The sequence below is a fragment of the Cottoperca gobio genome, chromosome 9 (assembly GCF_900634415.1).
Source record: "Cottoperca gobio chromosome 9, fCotGob3.1, whole genome shotgun sequence".
Lineage (NCBI taxonomy): Eukaryota > Metazoa > Chordata > Actinopteri > Perciformes > Bovichtidae > Cottoperca > Cottoperca gobio.
In genome coordinates this window covers 2,380,044-2,405,580 of record NC_041363.1, presented here as the reverse complement: position 1 = coordinate 2,405,580, position 25,537 = coordinate 2,380,044, and the positions used below count along the sequence as shown (strand labels likewise).

Here is a 25,537-nt window from a genome sequence, read left to right as displayed (position 1 = left end):
GGCTCTACAGCGGCATGTCCGCCGGTCGATGCCGTTTTTGACGGGGCGTTCCCTGCCCTAAAGCCCACTGCTTATCTCATTAGTGCTGGCTTAGCTGCGACCAGGCATTTCATAACAGCTTTTGCAAAAAGAGTGCAATCCAGATTGGATTGGAAGAGGGTCAAGGGGGTGAATGTTATTGTAATTGAGAGTGATTATCCCATTATCTCCCATAACCCCTCACTGAGTCTCTTTCTCTCTCTTTCTGTTTATCTTTCTCTTTTTTTCCATCTCTCTCTGGTTTCTGTCTCTGGGTGACGGCTGGATCTGTTCTTTGTCTTCTTCTTCTTCTCTCTGTTTGTCTGTAGAAGTACTTGTACATCGGCTCTCGCTCGGAGGTTCTCCAGCTGCCCTTGGCCAACTGCAGCCGCTATCAGTCTCAGCCAGACTGCCTGCTCGCCCGGGATCCCTACTGCGCTTGGGACAGCGAGGGTCGGGCCTGCGTCCGCATCGACCTCCACCGCGGGTGAGACGAGCGCCTATGTGCACCCATGCATTCATACTGTAAACTACATATAAATACAATAAAAAGCTTGGTGTTGATGTTTTGTAAAAGCCCCTGACGCAGTGTTTGGATATTATGTAATTCTATATTGACGCCATACTGATAAAGTCTTTCAGCTGGATATAAGCGGCTCTTTACAGAAGACTGAGGCAGTTTTCATTACAAGGTTTTTCAGACTTTCACCCTGAAGCTGTTGAGTAAAACCCTTCTGCATTATATGCTGTGATTCCCCTTAACATAAAAACATAACCATAAAAATATATTGACAAGTCAGAGCTGGGTAACATTCACAATATCTATATTGTAATAAAAGGCTAATAATAATAATAATAATATCGTATTTCTCTATTGGCGGCTTATTTGTAGCAACAGTTAGTTTTGATGTGCTTTCGATAGACTGAGGTTATTATGTGTATTACTTGTGTTACACATCAGATTGCACGTACACATACTGGATCCAGTGTTGTCTGGAGTTCTCGGTGTGATCAATATTAATGTTCCTGCTTTCTGCCCTGCCCCCTCCAGGTCCACCTCCTCCCTGTCACAGGACCTCATGCTGGAAAGGTTTAACCGGGGCAAGGCCAAGTTTGATAAGCCCATCTCCATCCCCAGCCCTGGTGAGTAGGGGGCTACACCTCAGTAGTGGCCTCTTGTGGGAAATGACTGTCAATGCAGGAGCTGAACGAGACTGAGTGAACCTCTTAACCACCTCTTCTTTCTACTCTACCCTCCTCAAACTACAGAGCACTCCCGTCTGAGGAACGTCACAGTGGTGGTGGGGTCTAATATGGTGCTGCCTTGCCAGCTGGTTTCCAACCTGGCTCAGCCCTGCTGGGTTCACAACGAACATGTGCTCCAGCTGGGTGACCCCGAGGCAGGAGGGCCACGCTTCGACCGGACCCTTAAGGCCCTCGTTGTCCCCGAAGCGGGCCAGATGCAAGCGGGCCGCTATGTCTGCTACTCTGAGGAGCAGGGCGTCAAGTTTCAGACAGAACGCTACCAGGTGGCCGTAGTAGCCAGCGCTCCAGTCTTCATGGAGGCCCGGGCTCCTGACAGCAGCATGGGGCTCTTCTGGGTGCTGGTCATCACCCTCGGAGCGGCGTGCCTGCTGCTCCTTGTTGCGGCTCTTTACCTGCGCAGGAGGCTGAAGCTGGCACTAGGAAAAGGAGCTGACATGAAGCCTCTTGAGAGCACCTTGGTTTACCCCATCACCCTGCCCAAGGAGCCACCCACCTTTGTACCCAGCAAGATGCCCAGCGACGAGGACCGCTTCTGGGAGACAGGCGCCAACTACTACTACTCAGACGGCTCGCTGAAAATCGTTCCCGGTCACGCCCTGGGGCCCAGCAGCGTTAGCAGCACGGCGTCACCAAGCGCCATTCCCGGCCAGCCCATCCACTCCCCAAGCCGTCTCAGCCTCACCAACATTCGAGGCTCAGGTAGCAATGGCTACATCCGCCTCAACCTGAGCACAGCAGGGGAGGAGAGGGCTAGCGGGGCTGGCGCTGGGGGCGGCGGGCTGGGAGGCCTGGGCATGAGCGGGAACGACTACTCCAGCCCCTTCAAGGAAGAGCTGAGACGCACTCTGCAGCAGAGAAGCGTGCTGCCCGACGCAAACCCTGAGGAGTCGTCCGTCTAGGCCTGTCCTCCTCCTTCTCCATTCTCTATGTTGGAAAAACAAAACAACCAACCTACCTCCCTCCTTTTGAGGATGCCTGCTCTCTCTCTCTTTCAGTGACACGCTGTCAATTCCCCATGCTCTCTCGCTCTCTCTGCCAATGCCTGTTTGGCTCACTGTTGACATTTATAGCACACAGCATGTTAAATATACACACTCATACACTGTGTTTGCCAACATGCACTCCTTTAATTATTATGTTCTGGGCAACATGCATTCATGGTTGTGGCTTTTTCTGCCTCAACTGTGCCGTCACCACTTGTGTAAATTGTGTATTTAAAAAGGCTGAACGCAGAGGAGAACACCTCAAGCATGGAAATCAAACAAATGGCGTTACATGTTTTCTGAAGGGCACATTTCTTTTACGGTGAGTGGACCAAGAGGCTTTTAGCCCTGAGCTGAAAGCAGTTGATGAACGCCAAGTGCAACTGACTGGAAGTATTGAACTGATACGCTGTCCTTCTGTTCCTTTGAGACTTTTTCAGCTTACTGCACTTAAAAACTGGAAGCGTGTCTCCCCCTTTTTGTGTTTGTGAGCCAAGAGTGTGAGAGCGGTATAAAAAGACTAATTAATCTCGAAGCAAGACGACAATCACGTTCCCCGTAGCAGGCGCTCTGCGAGGGACAGAGAGGAGAGAGAGCGAGAGACAAAGAGAGAGGAAATTAAATGGAAAATGAAGTGAATCGGACTGAAAGACGCAAGGGGGGTTCTGAATGAAGGACGATCTCTCAAGACTTTCTCTGCTCAATCTGTATTGTTTCTTTTTCACGTTGTATTTACCCTCGCAGAAAGTCCTTGATCCCTTCCACTTTCATTTGGTGTGATGGTTGGTTTGAATTAAGACATTTCTTGTTGTTCTTTTTCTTTGTCGTACCGACTACCGCCGTGTTCAAACGGTTATCAAGTGACTAATGGCTCCCCTCTGTGAATGACAATGTGAGGGCGAGCGCTCATTCCTCGCTCGGCCCTGCACCGTGACTTTCAAACGCACCTTCAAGTCCAATATACTACAAGTGCACTCCAAATAACATTTATCAGAGTCAAAGTGTGTCACAGATATGTTTTGGCTGAGCTCGTTTGGGCGATTGTTCATCTCTGTAGAAAGAAAAGGTTATTTGCATTCAGCTCTTAGCAGCGGAACAATAACTGCTCACTTAATTCCAAATTGAAGCTGACGTGAAGACATTAGGCATGGAGAATGTAGTTGAACCCTCACTGTTGCGACCGCTGTGGATGTCTCAATAAGTGCTTTATATCTTATGTGTATGGTGAGGGCGGTAACTTGCACTGCCTAGAAGGAAACTACCCCTCCCACACACACACACACACACACACACACACACACACACACGTTTAGTCCTTTGAATGCCAACCATCCTGGACCACAGTGTGTTTGTGACGCATCCTTAAACCCCATGAAACCCCTCCCTCTTACCGATGCCCAGAGACTGACCCGGGGCTACTGTGGACTAAAATACACCAACACAAAAAGAACGCATACACACAGTGTGGATTGAAGAACGGACAGACACACACACAGATTGCTGCCGTGCTGACAAACCGCTGGCTCCAGGCGCGACGCAGCCGTGAACCAGTGAAAGGTATTGTTCCACTTAATTAAATTCATGCAAACAAATTCAAGCAAAGTCCTAACCTTTAACGATTTCCAATTTAGCTTTATGGCTGCTCAGTGTAGTGTTTAGAATTATTTAGCTTCCTCGTGCAGTGCACGTGGCCTTCGGCAACGCTGCTTGCCGCTTTCTGGAGGAACTGCTCATCTAGATAACTTTACACTTAACGCTGCACTTCATTGGGTCCTCTGCAACACACCCACCAACTGTGAAGTCGGACGGATATCGGATGAAAATGAATAATAAATGTGTCCCGTCGATCTCCGGTCCCTCTTTCTTTATCTGTTCTTGAATGTAGTGAGCGATGGTGAGCGAGATGTACCCGACAGTGTAACAGGGGGTCCCGTCTCAATAGACTGCACAGTGTGTACATAACACACTCCTAATACATATGTCCCGTACAGCTTAAGAGCTCCCGCTTGACTGTGCTTTCTATCTGCTATTATGCTACTTTATACTTCTCCACTACAATTTTGAAGCAAATAGTGAACTGTACTTATATAGAATATAAATCAACTAATGGATTATGATGTACTATTATGGATTAAGATACCTGGCAGTATAAAAAGTTATTAAAGAAAGCTCCACCTTTACACATTAATGGATAATTAATTATAATAGATAGAATAGAAGTCTGCAGTACTTTTAGTTTTGGTACTTTAAGTATATTTTGATGATAATATTTTTGTATTTTTTTATGTAGGACATTTACTTAGTCTGATATATAACCCGGCGTGAAACTGCAGTTTGTTGTTTTTACACTTTGATTTTTGTTCGGATTAAACAGGATTTTGTCGGGTTTTGTTGAGCCAGGCTAGCTGTTTCCCACTGTTGTCTGTCTTTGTGCTAAGCTAGGCTAGCTGTTTCCCACTGTTGTCTGTGTTTGTGCTAAGCTAAGCTAGCTGTTTCCCACTGTTGTCTGTCTTTGTGCTAAGCTAAGCTAGCTGTTTCCCACTGTTGTCTGTCTTTGTGCTAAGCTAGGCTAGCTGTTTCCCACTGTTGTCTGTCTTTGTGCTAAGCTAGGCTAGCTGTTTCCCACTGTTGTCTGTGTTTGTGCTAAGCTAGGCTAGCTGTTTCCCACTGTTGTCTGTCTTTGTGCTAAGCTAGGCTAGCTGTTTCCCACTGTTGTCTGTCTTTGTGCTAAGCTAGGCTAACTGTTGACTGGCTCCAGCTCCATATTTAGCGGACAGGACTGCGAGAGGAACCTTCTCATATAACTCAAAAACAAAAGCAAAAACCAAAATGTCAAAGTTAATTTAAATGATGAGACAATACCGATTATAATCCGTCCCCTCTGTTGCTTGGTAACAGAGAGACGAGCATTACCCATGGTTAGAAGACTTGTTTTGATTATAAAGTGGTATTTTTGTTACAGTATATCGACTTCAGACTTAAAGATAATTGAAGCACAGAATAGCTATCAGAGCTACTTCAAATCAGAATGTTTAAGCTTAATGAGCCAACGTTAGCATTTAGCATCAGTCTCACAGAGCTGCTAGCATGGCTGTAGACTTACATCATATGTTCTGCAACATGACGAGTCTCCTTCTCATCAGAAGCTGTCCTTGTGCACACTTTTATTTAAGTCTCGAGGGGACAGGTGCATCAGAAAAATTACTTTCCTGACAAAAGATAAGAAAAGGACGTGCACTGCCCGAAGCCTGAAACTTGCGACTCGAAGATTCTATAAACGAGAAAATGTTTCAATCTGACAAGGATCAAAAGAAGTTGACTTTAGGAAGCTCTCTGTCGCACTGAAATGTCTGTTTAATAACAGTAACTTGGAAGATTCAGACCTTTTCATACCAATCTCCTACTGAAAACTGATAACTGAATATTATTAGTGTTACAGCTTCTGCACATTCTCTTATACCCTCATATATTATGTGTATGACGCAGTGTGGTATCATGAAGTGTTAGCATGTATCAGAATAAATTACCTAATTCCAATCTGCCCAGAACGTCCTAATGAAATATAGCCTGCTTTCTGATCTAGTTTCTATGTTTGCTCTTTACTAACTTTACATCATTGTGTCCTCTGTCTGTGCTTTGTCCATCAGGCGCGGCTTTAGTTCTTGGGACGTGTCTGTCGGGACCAGAGGAGCCCAGCAAGAAGGAAGGGGAGGACAAAAATACCTTTTGTTTTGCCCCCACTGTGTACAGAGCGCTGAGAGATGTAGAATATCAGAATGAAAGCGAGGTTGAAGAGGTACTCAGCCATCAGTGCTCCACCCTAGTGTTGCATGATCCTCTGCAAGTGGACTTCTTTGATATGATCATTCTTGTATCATTTTGATCGGCCATTTTTTGGACTTTTACAGACACTGATGTTGTGGAACAATAATGCTCTCTTTGAAGAAGAAAAAAGAAAATATGTCTGATTTTATGGTTCCAGGGTTGTACAGGAATTCATGACTGCATTTCCACACGTTTACTTTTTCTGTGCCTCTTCACCTTTTGGATAAGCCAAAGTAGACTGCAGTTGCTTTTGTTCTTGTTGAAATACTTACTTTTATTTGATTCCAGATGGATATTTAAAGGAACAGTGTGTAAGATTTAGTTGCATTTAGTGGAAAGAAGAACCTTTGGTGGCCTTCAGGTGCATTCAAGCTGCCAATTCAACGTAAAACGTAACGCCCTCTCTAGTGTTTTGGTTTGTCCAGTTTGGGCTCCTGTAGTAACATGGTGTGCAACATGGCGGGCTCCGTGAAGAAGAACCGCTCTCTGTGTAGATGTGAAGGGCTCATTCTAACGACTCTCAGGTGGTTATACGCTAATGAGAACATAATAATTAATATTACATTACATTTCCCATCAATAGATCCGCCTAAATCCTACACACTGGTCCTTTAAGTCTCACCAATCCGTCCACTGATCTTCATATTTTATCCGCGGATACATTTCCCATCGAGCGAAACAGCTAGAGGCTAAATGGACTTCCTGTTTGCTTCCTGTTTATATTTCAAGTAGTGATCTACAGGACACACACTTTACCTAATGAACGTCTGAGTAATGTACCAAAACTTTAACCCTTATTTAATTTATCAGCCCCTAAAAACCAAAAATGTATCTGTTGATTGAAAGCAGTGATAGAATGTGCCCACTTTATGTTTGACCCTGAAGCAGATAGCTAAAACATATTAGCTCCTTACACTGGTACTTGGTTACGTCTTAATATATTTCCCTTTTCCAATCAGACATTTTATTTAAGATAACATGTTGCAAAAACTAAAAAGTGAAAGGAACACAGGAATCCATGTGTAATGTACTTTATGTGCAGTTCTTCTTTGTTTGCTCATAATATTGTCTCCCACACAAGGCTTTAAGTTCTGCTGTTTGCTCACATCATTATTTGTATTATACTTTTATCACCCCGAGTTCATTTCGCCCCATTTTTGCTTGTCTGTTATTGATCTTTTATGTTTGATTTTAAAATATGTTAAGTAACTTATTTCACTTGTACAAACGTGTTGATATTTATTATCATTGTACATATGTCCCTTATTTTTTATATGTGTATATATACACAAATAAAAATAGAGATATACTTGACGTGTGTGATTGTGTTTGTTAAAGAGGAAGTCTAGCAATTTCACACATAAAGGTCAGTTTACTAGTTGCTGATATTTATTTATTGTCATAATAAACAACAAACTACCAGCTATCGGCTCACTGCATAAAACACAAGCTGGTAGAGAAGTGGAAATAAAGCAGTATGAAACTTCATTACAAGTTTTCTGAAATGTTATGTTTGAATATGCAAATGAGGCATTATGTTATTAAAGATGTGCTGATCTGCTCCATGTCCAGATGTAAAGAGAAGTCTGGATGAAGCAGGTTCAAAGTGTTTCATGTTGTTCACATGTCAAAGGTTTGTACAGATTCTGGATCTGTCTTTGTATCACTCCATAAATCACTAAATCCTGTCAACACACAGAACTCTGTGCATCTCCTGCATGTAGTGAGTGTAGCGTGTATAACATGAGCTGTGAGTGACATGTGAACAAAGCCCTCTGCACAAAGCTTCAGAATATAGAGAGGAATGAAAGTGGAAAGTTTGGTGTATGTAAGTGCTGCTGAAGTGGAGACTTCTGCTGAAGAGTGTGAGAAAAAGCTCCTTTAAAGATATGTATTGTAACATTCATACATGTTGTACACACTACAGGTGAACAGAGTCATACATGTTGTACACACTACAGGTGAACAGAGTCATACATGTTGTACACACTACAGGTGAACAGAGTCATACATGTTGTACACACTACAGGTGAACAGGGTCATACATGTTGTACACACTACAGGTGAACAGGGTCATACATGTTGTACACACTACAGGTGAACAGGGTCATACATGTTGTACACACTACAGGTGAACAGGGTCATACATGTTGTACACACTACAGGTGAACAGGGTCATACATGTTGTACACACTACAGGTGAACAGAGTCATACATGTTGTACACACTACAGGTGAACAGAGTCATACATGTTGTACACACTACAGGTGAACAGGGTCATACATGTTGTACACACTACAGGTGAACAGAGTCATACATGTTGTACACACTACAGGTGAACAGAGTCATACATGTTGTACACACTACAGGTGAACAGAGTCATACATGTTGTACACACTACAGGTGAACAGAGTCATACATGTTGTACACACTACAGGTGAACAGGGTCATACATGTTGTACACACTACAGGTGAACAGAGTCATACATGTTGTACACACTACAGGTGAACAGGGTCATACATGTTGTACACACTACAGGTGAACAGGGTCATACATGTTGTACACACTACAGGTGAACAGAGTCATACATGTTGTACACACTACAGGTGAACAGAGTCATACATGTTGTACACACTACAGGTGAACAGGGTCAAACATGTTGTACACACTACAGGTGAACAGAGTCATACATGTTGTACACACTACAGGTGAACAGAGTCATACATGTTGTACACACTACAGGTGAACAGGGTCATACATGTTGTACACACTACAGGTGAACAGAGTCATACATGTTGTACACACTACAGGTGAACAGGGTCAAACATGTAACTAACAGATATCATGAAGCTTCCCCACTTCATGACTCACATCAACACAAGTTTATATTACAAGTGTTTAATATGTACATGAGGCGTTATGTAATGACATATACACACAAACACACAAAGTTAGTAAATAAAGTCCTAAATGTGGATTTTATTTCCACTAGTTTGAAAGCCAAAACTCTCAACATTGGATTCTAACAGACTTTGTAGATAAGTCTCCATGTGTCCTTGTGTTGGTCAGTCTTCTTTCTCAGAATAAGATCTCTCACATTGTAAACATCTCAATTTGACACTGACTTGTACACACACAGAGTTATTTCTGGAGTTGTTTCATTCCCCAGCCGGCGCTGCACAAGAGCACCAGTCGAGCTTTCATCGACTTGCACAGCCTTGCCTGGTGTTAACAGAAGAAGCACCGCGCTTCATGTGGTCGATAGTCCCAGCTGTGGAAGGAGGCTCACAGTTGCATCTGATCTCAGTGTACTCAGCTGCGGCACAGACTCCAAACCCTCATAAAAGAAGGAACTGTGTGTGTGTGTGTGTGTGTGTGTGTGTGTGTGTGTGTGTTTGGGTTGGCTTTACTGGACTTTTCAAGACTAGACCACAGTTCACCCACCTGTTCAGGCTTATTGATTTTTGAGTTTGCTGTAAGTTATGTCAAACTACTGTAGGGCCGAGACACGATATCGATATGTGATATGAGGCCAGATATGGTCGTAGATTTTGGATATAGTAGCATAATTGTTGTTTTTTCATAGTTTTGAAGGCTGCATTACAGTAACGTGACGTAATATTCTGAACATATCGGACTGAATAGCTCATGTTAGTTCAGGGGCCACATGCAGCACAATGTGATCTCAAGTGGGCCGGAGCAGTGACACCACAGCATGATAACCTGTAAACAACAACAACTCCACATGTTCCCTTTGTTTTAGTGCAAAACAAGTTCATTCTGAAGATGTTCAAATTTGATCTTTTTACAAAACATGAACCTGAAACTTCTTAAGAAAAGAAGTTGCAATTTCAACAATATTGTGTCTCCGTTTATAATTTACACATGTGTGTTACAATTTACAGATCACAGTGTGTCTACAAAGGCACAACACATTTCCTCACAGGTATCTGGAACAGGATTTTACTTTATGATCAAAACAACTTATTTTCACACTTTGCAAAGTCATCCCGCGGGCCGGATTGGACCCTCTGGCGGGCCGGTATTGGCCCCCAGGCCGCATGTTTGACACCCCTGGTTTAGCTCTTCTATTATTTGCCTTTACCCATTTAGTCATTATATCCACATTACTGATGATAACTTATTAAAGATCCCACTGTGCAAATATTTTAGTAAAAACACCGACAATGCTACAATATCATCGCAATATTGATATTGAGGTATTTGAACCAAAATATCGCGATATTTGTTTTTCTCCATATCGCCCAGCCGTAAACTATTACATACCACATGACAATATGGTAAGTTATGGTTTAATTTGTGGTACATTATCAATTGGTTTGTGCCATTCATTTTGTTTTATGTTGGAAGCTTATTCACTTTTTTTAAATTTTCCATAGAAAAGAAACACAAAGAAAAGAAAGATAATGGACAGAAAGTCCTATGTTGCTCTGCTGTGGTTGCTCAAAACAATACAGTTACTTATTAAAGAAAAGAAGTACATTACAGAATGTAACACGATAAAGCCTCCAACAGGAAAATGCTGATTGCTACCTGTCTGGCTGACAGATTGGGGGAGTTTTAACTTTGAGCCAACAGACTGAGACAAGGATGCACTCGAGCTCCAGCTGTTTGGTTTCAAGACAGCCAACAGCAGATGGGGCTCTATACAGTCAAGGGAGTGGGTTCCAGTCCAGTTGGATCACTGTGAAAAAAATAATTATTAATTTACCCTAAAACATTAAAAATTATTGATTTTGCTTGAATTTTCCTAACATGCATCTAAGCTATGAATATATGTTTGCTCAGTTTTAATTTAAATTAATGGGTAACAAGTGCATATTAACAAATCAAGGCTGTTGTTGTTTATTTTATTCAGTTTGGTTGTTTTAAGCCGCATTTATTTAATCTCTAATCTTATAATCATGCTGTTTGCAAGAACATATTATGCTAAAGTATTTTAATTAGAAAATCAAATCTATCTATCTTTATGCATGATTGGCATGAGTGTAACAATAACAATGTTGCCAAATGGTGAAGCAATAATGACATTAAAAAGAAAAAGGTACAATTCATAAAATCAAGTAAATAGTAGAAAACATAACAAACACTTGAACTGCGTGTGTGTCCTGCTTTGACTTTTCAATGTCACGTGGTATCTTATCTGGCATTTCTATTGGCCAATTCATATTAAATGAGTTCCGGCACTTTCAAACCGTTAAAAAATACGGAAGTTAGTTCCTCCGAATGATACAGTTTCTCAGCTAGTTTCGTCATTGTTTGAAAGAATGCCCGTAGTCGTTATTAATATTTTACATTGGTAAACTAGAACACGTAATACACAGCGTGTTTTTGATGTTGTAAAAGTGTTTTTGTACAAGCGTGTATGACTTATTCGCGGACGGATCCATACGAAGCCGCTTGCTCTAGCGTGGAGCGAGATTTGAATGTTTGAATCGCTCCTTGCTCCCTTTTTATCGTTTGTATTTTATACAAACATGTATTGTGATGTTAGTGGGATTTTTATGACCCAATAGTCAATACATGTGTTTTTATTTGTTTATATTCAAACAGGAGACACTCTTATTTTTTGCCAGGTAAGCGTTTTACTTACTGTCACTCCATTATCTTCAACACTGCTGTTGCTACTGTTAGCTAACGGTGCACAGAGCAAACTAGCATTAGCTAAACAACAATTAGCATCCGTGTTTATTTTCAGAGATAATTGGCTTTATAAACGTCACGTCCCTGGCAGAAGTGTATGTAGTTGTTAAGCTGTACGATTCAGTTCATATCCATTCAATAAGCCCATTTTGTAAGAAGCACATGCGGGGAGTTTTGCCTAATGGTAACTTAGTGTTAGCATGTTTGGTCAACATTGTTACTGGGATTTCAGCTAACTATATAAGTATCCTGATAAAGTCAGTGGATCATTACCTTTCGCAACGTTATGGACTTCATACTAAATGTTGAATTCATATCATTGTCAGCTGTCATGAGCCTGACTGTAACAAACTATTAAGGACATCCAGATGAATGACTAGCCCCCTGGTGTCATGCATCTTATGGTCACCCATGTAACTACTATTGACACTATGTGATGTTGTGGTTCAGCTGCTCTTGAATTAGGATATGCAATTAGGTTGTATTCAAATTGTCTATGCAGATGGCTACCGTGGAGATGAACACTTCTAGCCCTGAAGGAGATCAGAAGGAGAACCTGTTGCCCCCCTCAGAAGAGGACTCCCTTCCAGTTTTAATTGACACCACAGCCCCCATGAATTTCTCCGACCTCACACCATGTCAGTTTGGCATCTCTGTCCAGAGTTTTACTCCAGCATCATTATCTAACCGCAAAGGTGAGATTACAGGTTTTTCTTTTATGCTTTAATTGCTGTTGCAGTTACATTGCCTTCCATAGACGTGTTTTATATTAACCACCTCTGTTAGACCATGGGAAATCCTAATGTATGCAGTAAAATGTATCATATTTTGTAATATTAGGATTTAAACCATCCAAAATTAAATCATACTGTATATGTGACCAAAGCACTAACATCAGAGGCACAAAACCTCAAGGGGAATTTTGTATTCTCCATATATGGCACCATCGATTGTTACTGAAGTGTCATTTTCCCCCTCTTGCTCTAGATAAGTCTCGTCTAGCGCAAATGAAAGTAAGGCGAAGATCCAACATTGGTGTCCGAGGCTCCCCAGAGACAAACTCCCTCATCCGCTTCATTGCACAACAGAGGATGAAGACACCACCAATCTCCCAAACTCCAGAGGTGAGATCTTGCACCCCTGTCGCATCATATTGGAGTGTGAGGCAGTGTTCAGATGTCAGTCTGTCTCTTGGTTGGCTCTCTGTGATCAAATATTGAAACTGACATATATTACTGATTCTGTACGGCTTACTTTCTGTTCTGTTATTCTACTTCAGTTATACAAAAACTGCCATCAATGCCATAACTACTAATAGTTGTACATGCACGGCAGTGTTCCCCAACTACAGTAAATATTCACATACTGTATGTCACAGAACTTCTGGCCAATTCACTCCAGCTTCCACAGGTGAATTCAGATTAGCCCAAACCTCACACATTATTGTTGCATTGGCATACAGTCAGATTTGTGTTTGCCAACGAGGTCGACTGCAACTAGTTCAATGCAGCAAATGAACAGATCACAACATGACGGCGCTCCTGCTGTGGCAGTGCTCTTTCAATGACACAATGACTTCTAGCAAATGCTGGAAGGTAATACAATAGTATGTTCAGGGTTTGATGCTGTGGCCCTGAAATGTGAATGTATATTTTTATAAGTAGCTATAACTTCAATATACATGCATCATTTGTCCCAGTCTACTCGTGTACATAGTGCACACAGCTTTTGATACACACGTTTTAAATTAATGGAATGGACTTTAAAGAAAACACTTAAAGCTTAAAAAAACACCCACTTAGCAATATCAAACAATACAAAGTGGATTGCTACGCATGCTTTGACGTGGTCTGATATAATATGATTACATTTTTTATCTCGTATGATCATTGTGGAACTAGATATTACAATTAATACAATAGTGAATAGAATAGTCTGTTGCTCAATGAAAAGACAGCTGGGTCCTTGTCTGTAAGTGAAGCACTGGTGTTATGGAACACACAGCGTGACCCTGACGAATGCAATGTAGAGGAAACACTGCATTGTAAAGTAACGGCTGACGGAGAACTCATTGAATTAATACCGCCCCCAACATGTCATAATCCTACAGGTCTGAGAGGATGATAGTAAAGGTTAGTGGACACACTCATTGACACATTTCATATCACTTGTGCACCATAATCCACTTCTCTGCTTTCTTTAGTGTCGGTATGTCCCAAACCGAAATATGTTGTTTAAAACATCTTTAAGTTGAACTAACAATAGACGACCTGTGAGTCGAACATATTAATGTTTTCTGATGCTGTTAAAGAGTTGTTCGCATCAGCATTAGTTCTCAGTTATGATCAGTTGAGACAGACGATGCTTTTTAATTATGCAAATCGTATGAATTTAGCTGGACAAAGCAATTTAGGATTAAGCTTTTAAATACACAGCCTCCGTACGATTTGTATCCTAGCTCACGATAGCGACGGACGGGAGGTGAGCACCAAAGAGCTCAAGCAAATGACATGAGTCTGCCCACAAACACAAATGCATGCACTTTGCATTTCGCCCTATTTATATAAACTGTGCATGTTTGCACAGTGCAGAAATGCATTATGTAACAGAGGTGGTTTAAGATGTTGTTTCAACCGGGAAGACTACACATGCTCAAGTCTGCAGGTGGTGAGTGATGCTACAGGGATCAGCTTTGGGTCAAATGTCGCTTGAAGCACAGTGTTCTTTAACTGTGTAATCGTAAATGCCAGAATATTCTGAAGACTAACTGTAAGACTGCACGGCTCAGTAAACGTGTAAGTAATATTCCTAGATGTTGTGTGTAGAAGGAGTTTGTGATGGATGTGCTGCATCTCAGTAATACAACTTCTGTGATTTCAGAAGTCTATGACCTGTCAGACTGCATCGCTGAGCAGATATGTTTGTTGTCTCAACTCTCAGCTTGTCAGAAGTAGCCCGTTACTTCCCCGGGTCGCCTCCACGCTGAGGCAGAAGATGGCCTCCTTCCAGAGCCTGATGGATGTAGAGGAGAGTGAGGTCTGTGATCCGATGCCAAGGCAGGACAGCAACACTGGAGGATGCATCAAGACAAGAGATTATCTGTCTGGTGAGGCTGCCTCTTTGCCACAGGATTAATACTTTTTCTCAACAAGGATGTATGCCAGTAGGATTTCTTTATGATGTCTGGAGGCCCTGTTCAGAAGCAGTGGATTAATGCATAGTGCAGTATAAGCCTGACTCTCACAGCGTCTTACAGCAGACATCTCTTCTGAGTTCGGTCAGCTTCTGAGCTGTTTGTTGCTGAAGTGAGACTTTATCTCTGTTCCTTTGATCAAGTTGTTTTTCAAGCTGTATTTGTATGAGATGTACCGTTTCATCTTTAACTGATGTGCCCCGAAGTCCCATTTGTTTTTCATATGTTTATATAATGTGTCTTTTTGATCTATGTCTTTTTTTTAATGCCTCTCAGATGGGAACAGCCATTATGGAGGGAAGGAGAACCACCCACCGATGATGACACCCATACCCAGCAAGAGGAGGCGCCTGGGCCCAGGAGGCTGTGAGGTGGCCAGCGCTCCGATCCACCCCTTCAGTTTGAAGGAGCACGAGGTACACTCACTCTGACGATGTACTTACTTCACTGCTTTAAATAATTCACCTAAAAGGTTTCCCCTCTGTATTTTTAACGGAATAGATTTCGGTGCTGCACAGAAGTTTTTAAATACAAGCATCCAAAAAGAGAAAAACAAGAACTCTCAAGCAAACCCCGTCTGATTTAAGTGCTGGGCTTTGAGGGTTATTTATTCATCGTTGAATCTGTTTGTCTTTGTTTAGTTTTTAACTCTTGAGCTTCTGCTTGTATTCTGTAAAGTGCAATATCAAGTCTGTTTCCTTCTGAGCACTAAAACAGCAATTTGATCAATTTCCATTTCCCGTATCCATGGTAATAGTGTTCTCGCTGTTGTGCTGTTGTGGTGCTGTGTAGCAGAATAAAACGGTAAGATTTCCTTTTTCATATCCACAGGAGGAAGAAGAACAAGAGACGCTGCCATCCAGCGACGCTGTGCAAGAGGCCCAAACTGTGCTTTTATCCCCAAACCTTCACATTGACTTTGAGCTCCGAGCCTGCTCCCGTGCTAAGAACCAACAGGTTAGGTCTTAATCCAACACACACACACACACACACACACACACACACACACACACACACACACACACACACACACACACTTGCACACAAAAGCCCCCACAGACTAAAGCGGCATTGTGGCAGGTCACTGGGGTCTTCTACTTCTGACATCTCTGTAGAACACTTTAGAATTGTAAAATATATAATGCGTCAGATCTTGTAACCTGACAATTTAACTAGTAATTGCTTAAAATAAATACTTGTTGATCTAAGAAAAGCTCCATGGGGGCTGGTGAGCTGATCTGTGTACCTGCCACAGCCAACATGTGTTTGGCAGGTGACAGTTGACCGCCGCATTGATTTTGTATTTTATTTAAATGATTTAAAATGGATCTTATTTCATTGTTTATTTCCGCACCTGGCTTTGTTTTAAACCTCCAAAGGGAAGTGACTTGTGTGATATTGGAAAGGGTAACTAACCAAGCACACAATTTTCTAAATGAAACGTAATGGCCTCTGCCCACAAGCTCAGTATAGCACACTTCCGTCACAAGCAGTAATTATATGCTTCTCATGTGCAGCCACGCAGCAGGTGATAACAAGGCAGATCTCCAGTGTTGTGAAGATCTCCTCCCCCAACAAAGTGCTGTCTTTCCCTGAAAGGCTCAGGATGTGTGATCATGCAGATGAGAGAGAGAAAGCATCATTTTTAGAAATGTCCCTAATGTTAGTTAAGTACTCAGGTCTGGAGTGATTTCCACTCCTACAGCATGTTCTATCTTTAATGTACGATCTCACACCCTCAGTTTTCTCATTTGCTTCTCTTTATTGGAGCTGTTAGCTACTGCTAATGCTAACTGAGCCTTCCCTGCTCCTGCCCCACGCTCGAGTGTTCCACAGGTGCTATAAGAAAAGCAGTTTGTGTCCCTGAGGTCAGTGCTGACGGCTTTAAACAATTAGTTTTACTCAACAACACTTGTCAACATGGTTTTGTTGGTGGGTTGATAAGATAAATGTGCACTTCCAATCGCTCTCTAAATACGCTAATGCGGGCAAAGACCCTTGAACCCTCCAGAGCAGAGCGAACGTGTCAGTACAGAGTGAGAGTTTGCATTGGCTTAGGGAAGTTTCACAGAAAACATGGTAGTGTGGGCTTCATTCCATATCTACCAAATAACCCATCAGATATTATTGTGTGTTTAACGCTGTAAGTCAACAAGTAACACAAACAAACAAGATGCCAACTGCACTTTTTATTCTGTTTTGCATCAAACATGTTTGGCTGAATCTCTCTGGTGTTTCCTCTAATGGAGAAAATAGACCAGATGCCAAAACACTCACGGCTCTGGAGCCGCGGCGTTAATATACGCACTGGTCAACCCAGCGAGGCCAGATCCACAATCTCTCTATTCTTTACTCTTTTTCTTTTGGAAACGCATGTTAAACAAATTATTTAGCATAGCCGTGTATTTCTACACACTTCAGAAGGTGTGCGGAGGGGGACTTCACCAACCTGCTCTGTGACGCTCCTTGAAACTCCTTGTACTCTCTCTCAACAGGACGGTGTCTTTGAACTCCAAAGCCTCGGTCAACCACCAGCTGATGATCCTGCAGCCGCTTCACCGGCCTGGCCTGCCTCCCCCTTCTGCATCCGCTCTCTCCCTTCTCTGTTAGAGATGAAGCCCACAGGTAAACACACAGTGCTCTCAGTGGCCATGCATGAGTAACTGGCCTTTCATCTTGCTTCAACCCTGCCTTTGAGGCTCGGTGTACGCAGAGCTAAGCTCGATGCAGTGCATCCAGGCTGCGCACCAGGAGCGTGTCAAAGATGTGTTGGAGAACCCCTTGTGTGTTTTAGGGGAGTGTGAATGATTCTTATGAACCAACGTGGGATAAATGTGCAACAGCTGTGCAATGTAGAGGTTGAGCTCCCATCACTCACAACACCTGTGTGTGGATGAGCACATCCGGACTCAGTGAAAGTTGTTCTGTTAGAAACGGCTCCAGCTTGAGTTGCTGAAAGGAAAATGGTTTGTTTGTGTCTTCAAGGTTTTACTCTCTTTCCAGGAGAGGATGACTCAACCGGGACGTCCGCGGCGAACAAGAAGAAAAAGAGCGTGCGCTTTGGATGTCCCCTCTCTCCGGAGTTCTTTGATAAGAACCTGCCCCCCAGCACTCCGTTACAGAAGGGGGGCACGCCGGCCCGGGCACCCACACCAGGCGTAAGCTTACAGCCGTGCTCAGTGCTGAAGACGCCACAGAGGGTCGCATCCCAAACATCACAAGCTCAGCCGGACCTCAGCAGCCCCACTGATGGTGCCTCGCCTCCACTAGCGATGTCTCGCAACCGCAGAATGTCGTCTGTGGGAGAGGACCGTGAAGAGGAGGATGGAGAGGTAGACACACCAGAGTGGTTACGTGTCTGTGGTGTTTATACTGTTTACATGTCATTAAATCATCGTTACAACATCGACCTGAAGCATCCAGGTCGCTTTCACATCCAGGAAGTTTAGTTTTTTATTAATAGAACTGACTCATAACAAGATAATCCTTTATTATACATGTTAGAGCAACAACAAGAGGAAGTAAAGAAAAGACATAATTAATAAGTAAACCGTTAAAAACCCTAAATCTAGTAGACAGACTGAACTGCTGCACATGTGATGCACAGAATACTGTTGACAGTGTGATCACATGTTTAATAACTGCATCTGTCTGAGCACCCGGATGTGCGTCGCTCCCGGGCGTCAATATTAAACAACATTGTTTGTCGTCCTAGATTGTTTTCCCTTCAGTGGAGGAGATCGACTCTGCGGCGACGAGAGATCCAGGTAGATTATTACAGTTTGTTTACTCTGAGAGTTATGGATTATTGTCTCTCGCACAATGCAGTCAGACTATGTTTGTATGATAACGGCTCTTTCCATTTATTTTATTGTCAGACTGTACGTGGTACGCACAGCGGTTGAATTTAAACGCTGCTTTCCTTGAGGAGTCTCTTGCTCAGGTTCTGACAGGTGAAGTACCGTCACATGTCTCCCTTTCATTGTCACTTAAGTTTATGTCTTCATGTCTCCTGTTCTCCACCTTCTCCCGTCTCCTGACATATTCGTCGGCTTAACAGAAATCAAACGTACCTGTAGCTCAAACAGCTCAGGTTTCTCCTTTTAAGAAAGCAAGTTATTGTACAGGTGTAGAAGCAGGTAACTATCAGGTTAAAGCTCTGTGTTAGGACATTTAGACTTGTCCGTATTAAAGGTTTTGTGAAACACATGTCTGTGAACCCACATAATCAATATGAATATTCCTGCAGATCCTTGCACGTCGTAAGGCATTGATTTCATTCATCTAAAAGTAAGGCCTTAATTGGTATTAAAATGTCTTAAATCGATCTTTGAAAAGTCTTATAAATGACATGATTTAGCAATTTAAACTCCACAAAAAGGTTTTCTGACTTCCTCTCACATCGTTTATCATCTTCATCTCACGTTTTCACTTGATGTTTAATGTTGCAGCGAGTATTTGGGCAGAATGTTAAGTCATTGATTGGTTGTTGCAAAGTTCCTCTATAATACTTATAATATATAATACTTTGTGTATTATTAAGAGAAGAGATGATTTGTCAGATTAAGCAATAAACTCATTTCCAATTCCACACTTTGCTTGTTGTCAGAGTCTGAACCCAGCGCCCCCTCCCTGCTGGAGCAGCCTCCGTCAGAGGAGGAGAAGCAACATGAAGCCGCCGTGGAAGCTCCAGCGCTCAGACCTAGAAACAGGACAAAGGTCTGTTGTAGCTTCAGGGGATTATCTACGTTCTTATAAAGCTGCTTGTGGGTTGAGATATATTCAGTCTGTTGATATCACCAGATTATTACAATCTTCTATTTGTTGATGTGAAAACCTTCTAACTCTTCCACAGCAGTCGGTACCGGAGCAGTCGTGTAGCGGCGAGGCTCCAGCTCGCTGCAGCGGTCGAAAGAGAAAGGTCTGCGCACCGCCAGGAGTCTCCATTTAACAGACGAGACGTCTTTGCAATAATTTAGGACTCGCAACATGCTCCCATCTAATATCCACGTAACGTGTGGCAGAGAGACGTCTCTATGATATATCCTCATGCCAAGTCTGTGCTCCCACAGCAGCCCGAGGAGAGCCAACCTGTGAAGAGGTCCACGCGCTCTGCTGCCAAGTCGGCCTCCGGGAAGATGAAGATGAAGGTGAGTCGGCTCATTTGATTTCTTTTTACACCACTGAGGGATCTGCACATGTGTCTTTGTGGGAGTCATGGAGCTGATCCGTGTGCGTGGTTGTGTGTGTGTGTGCGTGCTCTTTGTATTTGTTGTTTCTTGTCTTGTTTTTCAAAGTCACGACTGCATTTCGGTCTAAATTGGTTCCTGTTCGTCAGGTTTGACAAATAACTCTCAGTTCTGCCATTTCACGCCGCAGAATGTGGTTAGAGATGTAATTAAAGCTGTGTGTGAATACGCAGAGATCCACTGCGAAGCTTAAGGTGTCATTCAGACGGGACCTTTGTAATCAGAGGGCGAGCCAAATAGGGATTAATATCCTCTCAAAGGGCTTATCTTGATCTTGATCAATTATATTTTGGAACACAATAATACGTGTTGGGGACGGGGAATAACACAATTGTCTCAACAACAATGTAAATAGCGATGAAAGTCCGTAATATGACATGCACCGTAGGTCCCGAGGCCAGCATCGAACCCGGGACGTTGCATGGGCCGTTACCCATCGGCCACCAAGGAGCTCCCTCTTTGCGTACTTAACGAGGAATCACTTGCTGAGATCACATTTAGCAGAAACATGTCAAACCTTTTCTAACACTGCACATTGTGTTTCCCCAGAGGACCGCAGCACGCCGGTGGAGCAGGGGCGTGGACCGCTCCCTGTACGGCTCTCGGGCCTACGCCTCCAAGAACCCCAACCTGAGTCCCATCACTGAGAAGTTGTGCCTCAGCGGCGGGTCTGCAGCAGCACAGCACACGCCCTCTACGAGCTGCACAGGTAGACAGAAGGAGTTCATTAAGTGTTGACGATGCTGTTGTGTGGATATAATATACGGGGAGGGTGGTTGTGATATTGACATTAACAATATTAAGTATTAATATGTATCTTTCAAAAGAATAAAAAATGCTAAGACACGGGAAGTAGGATTTTATATATTGTAATATTCTTTATTTCATTTTCAGTGGCAATAAAATAAGTTTCCTCATTTCTCCCAACAGCCACAAATCATGAAACCCACGAGAACCCTGAGCTGCTGAACGACGATCAAGCGATCGTTGACTTCGCTGTGACCAATGCTTTGGAAAGCCCTTCAGAGGATTCGGTCACGTCTCAAAACTCTACAGAAAGAACCGCTGGGAGGGGCAGGGGGCTGGCAGAGCAGAGGGTCAGAGGGGGAGCACAGAAAACTATGAAGGTCAGTGTTGCTGAAGAGTTCCTGCTCATTGAGGAGACTCTGGACGAGACGGGAGGGACGCGCCGTGAAGACCAAACCTCTACAGACTTTAAGGCATCAAGGGAACCTGCCCACCCCATCCCTGAAGAAGTGGACACTGAGGGTAACGCCCAGACTTCTGCAGATACACACTGCACAGACTCAGGATGAAAAATTAGAAAGTCATGGCAGTCTGGATGCACCCACCTCAGACTGCCTGCCTTCAGATGACGAGTCCAACAACATGTTGCCAGTACAGAGAAAAGCCACGCGGGGCGGGAGGAGCGCTGGCAGCAGCGCCGTGCTCCAGGAGCTGGCAGAGGAGCGACAAACGAGCCATGAAGCGGAGGAGAAGGGACAAGGAGACCAAGCAGCGAGCCAGCAGGAAGACCTCATCAGGTCAAGCTCCGATAGCCAGGAAGAGGGGGGAGTAGCCCCTTTGTACCTCGCCCCCTGGCAGGCTGAGTTTAACTTAGAGGATGTGTTCAAACCTGTCGCCACTAGAGGGCAGCGCTCTGTGCGCCGCAGCCTGAGGAACCAGAGGAACCAGAGCAATGCGGAGCACGGCAGCCACAGTGTAGGTTTGGCCTGGCTGCCCCGGACGTCTCCTGAGTCCAGTAAAGAGGCCCGCAGGAGGACCCAGGGCCGGCGGCTCAGCTCTGCTACACCTGTCCAACCTTCACTCCCCGAGGAAGCTTCGTGAGACTTTAAAATCGACTACATGAGCTGAAGGGGGACGACCGATACATTCACACCTTCATGCATACCCTGTTTTCTTCACATTAAATGATTATAAGAAAAGGCTGATTGTTTTATATTAGCTTAAACATTGATGTTTACTCCCCTGTGAATTATTAGAGCCGACCAGTAATTTGTAGCCAGTTCCCCCCCCCCCCCCCCCCCCCGCTAACCAAGCCAGTCAATACACTGCAAGCCCAATCATCTCTGCTGACCACCTCTCAATCAATACAAACCACTCAGCCGGTAATCACAGAGCATCTTCAGACTCACTCTCCAAAGTCATTGGATCGAGCATCTCTCCAGTCAATATCTACTCGCTGTGGATAGATGAAGATGAAGACTGTTCTCCATCTGTGAGGCCGGCTGAGCAGGAGGGGGGGGTAGTAATAACACAATAGTAATGGAGGGAGAAAATGTGCCTCACAAAGAGAAATCTAATTAATAAGCTCGAACAATTCTGTTTATTTGTGGTTGCTGGAGTGTTTTAGTTTCTTCCCCAGTGAAGCTGTTGACATACAGGAACATGTCCAGAATTCACTTTTAGTTCTTGTAATGGATGGTTTTAATCTACTGCCAATAATTAAGAGTAATAGCCAGTTGGATTTAAATTGTCTTAAACATTGCACTAAATCAGAAATCCGTTTTTTGTTCTGCAGGAATGTCACAAATGTACCTCGCTGGTGATGCTGATGAAACGCTTCGGTTGCAAGTGAAGACACCTCATTAGCTCAAATTGTGTTTTCATTTAAACGGATGATTTAGAGTCATTTGAAAAGGAAGTCATCCAGATAATAAAACGGCCACTATCTCCACAAATGTGATGATCCAGCTGCGTGGGCAGTTCAGTTTCAAGTTCAGCCGTTTCCCTTTCACATAAACCTGAGGACCTTTTCGCCATAACCGAACGCATCACTACATAAATTACCATTGTGATCACAGCCAAATGTCTGCAAATAAATTGACCTCCAACCTCAGCTTCTAGCAGTCACAGATTGAAATCATCTCCTCTTTACTGGCTCCATCCATCTGTCGGAGAGAGCGGTAACAAATTGAGTTTCAAATTCAGTTCACATAGGAAAATTGGCTCCCGGAATGATGCATGGCTGTAATCTATCCATCACGGGATAATTGACTCGCTCCTTTTACATCAAGTCAGAGTCACTTGGCTGAAGGACACCAGAGGTTTCTGGCTCCCAGTGTGTGCCAAGGTCTCTTCAGTATTCCCACTGGAAGACTGATGGACAGTCAGTCACGTTATGGTTCTGGGGGGAGGCCGTGGGGCTGCTGTGCCATCTGGTGGTCGACCTGAGGAGTTGCAGTCGCCAGGTATTCATCTGTCTGATGGGAGCTGATGTTACTGATGAGAGGAAGTCATTTAGCAGATTCATTTGTATCAAAGAGGCTTTTGTTGGGTGTTACTGCTGAATAAAAATCAAAGCATCGTGTACATGTGAGGACTGTGATTCAACCTGCAGATTTAAAGTGCTGCAGGAACTCGTTAGTCGACAGAATGGTGTGAGTGTTCGTGGACTGATCATTTATTTATTCCCGGACAGCCCGACGGTGATGAAATGACAATGCAACCTCACAAAAACATGACTATTTCAAAACTTGTAACTAGGAGCGTCTTTGTGAGCTGCCAGCCAAACTGCTGTGTGTGTGTGTGTGTGTGGGGGGGGGGGGGGTTCTGTGTCCTGTGTCTGAGAGCAAGCGCGGGAGAGAGTGTGTGAGGAGGGTGTGTAGCCGAAGCCCCTGTCACTGGCAGACGGGCATAGTGAAGACGGCTTAACACAAGAACAATGGGGTCCTTTGACCAAAACGACGCCCCCAAGACATGTGGCCTCCTGTCACCGTGGCAACCCCCCATGGGACAGGGAGCAGGCTGACAGCTGGAGAGGAGGACTTGCAAAAAATGGAGTCCATTTCTTTGCACTGAAGCTCTCCCTGCTCTGTGTCCTCGCTCATGAATGTGCCTCTTACTTTACACGTGATTGACCTCATGGGCTGGACTCCTGCAGCCCCCCCAGCTCCTCCACACAGCGGAGACTTCACATACATGTTGTGGGCAATAAGAGAGGCATTGATCAATCACAAACATGGGGCCGAGCCATAAGACTTCACTCTAGTTGAGTCGCAGCTGAGTGTTGTCAGTTGTGACAACGAGGATGTTCAGAGTTGTACGTGTGATTTACTGATTAGTTTTCAAGCATAATAATGTGCATATCTACACCTGAAGGAGGAGTGCAGGTGACTTCATTAGAACAAGGTCGTGGAACCAGAGGTGGAGGAAGTCACACCTGTCCATCAAGTACTGTGACTAGTGTTCTACAGTAAGATGATTTCTATAATTAAAGCACAAATACAACACCGTGAAATGATTCAATTATAAATGAGGTCAAATTGTGAGATGCATTCATAACTCAACCGTGTGTAACACGAACGTCTGGATTATAAGTAGTAGAAGTAGAAGTAAAGGTGTATCATCAAGAATGAAAATGTATCTTCAATTTATTATTAATGATTAGTTTAATATATTATTAATGTATTGCATTCAGGTGTGCACATTAAATGTTATTAAAATGCTTTGTGTCACTGAATCCTCCAAGAAGAAGTGTGTGTGTGTGTGTGTGTGCTTGTGTAACGTGTGGCAGCATCACATGGGGAACGTGGATACATGGAGTGAGGTGTGTGGTGTGTGAGGTGTGTTACACAGGACACAGCTGCTCTAACATACCTGCACAGCTCTCCAAAATGTCTCAGCATGTCCCGACTTGACGTCGTCTTTGACTCGGACAGCGTGGAACAGTGTTCAGAGGAGGGAGAAGCAGCATCTGCTCGACGTCACCTCGCACGACATGGATTTAACTCTTCAATGGAAGTAAACTTTAATGGTTAATAACATTTCCAAAACAAAGAAAGTATGATGATTATTAATGTTTACAGTTCACAAGAAGTTGTTGTAATAATAATGTTATGAATGATGCTTTGAACTATTTCAGCCCTAAATTGTATCTTTTTTTTAAATAGAATTTTATTCTATTTTAAAAGATTGTATTTCGTTTTTTATTGAATGTCGTTCTAAAACGTTTTCTTTGCTCATGAAGCTCATTGAAAGTACTATTGAAAAATATGCAAAGATTAAATAGAACTGATAAAAGTTAAAGTGTTTCTGTGTAAAGTATGAATGAGTTGTAGCTTCACTCGTAATTAGACCCTCTGTCCTTACACCCTCTGTCCTTAGACCCTCTGTCCTTAAACCCTCTGTCCTTAGACCCTCTGTCCTTAGACCCTCTGTCCTTAGACCCTCTGTCTTTAGACCCTCTGTCCTTAGACCCTCTGTCCTTACACCCTCTGTCCTTAGACCCTCTGTCTTTACACCCTCTGTCCTTAGACCCTCTGTCCTCAGACCCTCTGTCCTCAGACCCTCTGTCCTTAGACCCTCTGTCCTCAGA

At 43.5% G+C, this 25,537-nt stretch overlaps 2 protein-coding genes across 6 annotated transcripts in view; both read left to right on the top strand.

The window, feature by feature from the left end:
• The window catches only part of sema4c (sema domain, immunoglobulin domain (Ig), transmembrane domain (TM) and short cytoplasmic domain, (semaphorin) 4C), an 85,987-nt gene extending 78,586 nt beyond the window's left edge, over positions 1 to 7,401 (top strand). For 4 of the 5 annotated variants that reach the window (XM_029439767.1, XM_029439765.1, XM_029439766.1 and 1 more), the window contains 4 exons: positions 348 to 505; positions 1,070 to 1,161; positions 1,288 to 3,824; positions 5,915 to 7,401. In XM_029439767.1, coding sequence (XP_029295627.1) covers positions 348 to 505; positions 1,070 to 1,161; positions 1,288 to 2,183 — 1,146 coding nt within the window. In that variant the 3' untranslated portion in view covers positions 2,184 to 3,824; positions 5,915 to 7,401. The remainder of the gene's footprint in view (positions 1 to 347; positions 506 to 1,069; positions 1,162 to 1,287; positions 3,825 to 5,914) is intronic. The other variant, XM_029439769.1, reaches the window with a different exon arrangement.
• A 3,921-nt stretch (positions 7,402 to 11,322) lies between these two features.
• Positions 11,323 to 24,630, top strand: cdca2 (cell division cycle associated 2). The gene is given in 16 exon segments (XM_029440748.1): positions 11,323 to 11,690; positions 12,260 to 12,452; positions 12,745 to 12,881; positions 14,698 to 14,863; positions 15,227 to 15,366; positions 15,782 to 15,907; positions 17,446 to 17,575; positions 17,954 to 18,282; positions 18,666 to 18,717; positions 18,829 to 18,903; positions 19,560 to 19,669; positions 19,806 to 19,871; positions 20,023 to 20,100; positions 20,749 to 20,908; positions 21,130 to 21,509; positions 21,511 to 24,630. Coding segments are annotated over 15 exon segments (2,679 nt in total). The 5' UTR covers positions 11,323 to 11,690; the 3' UTR covers positions 22,048 to 24,630.
• Positions 24,631 to 25,537: the final 907 nt, after the last annotated feature.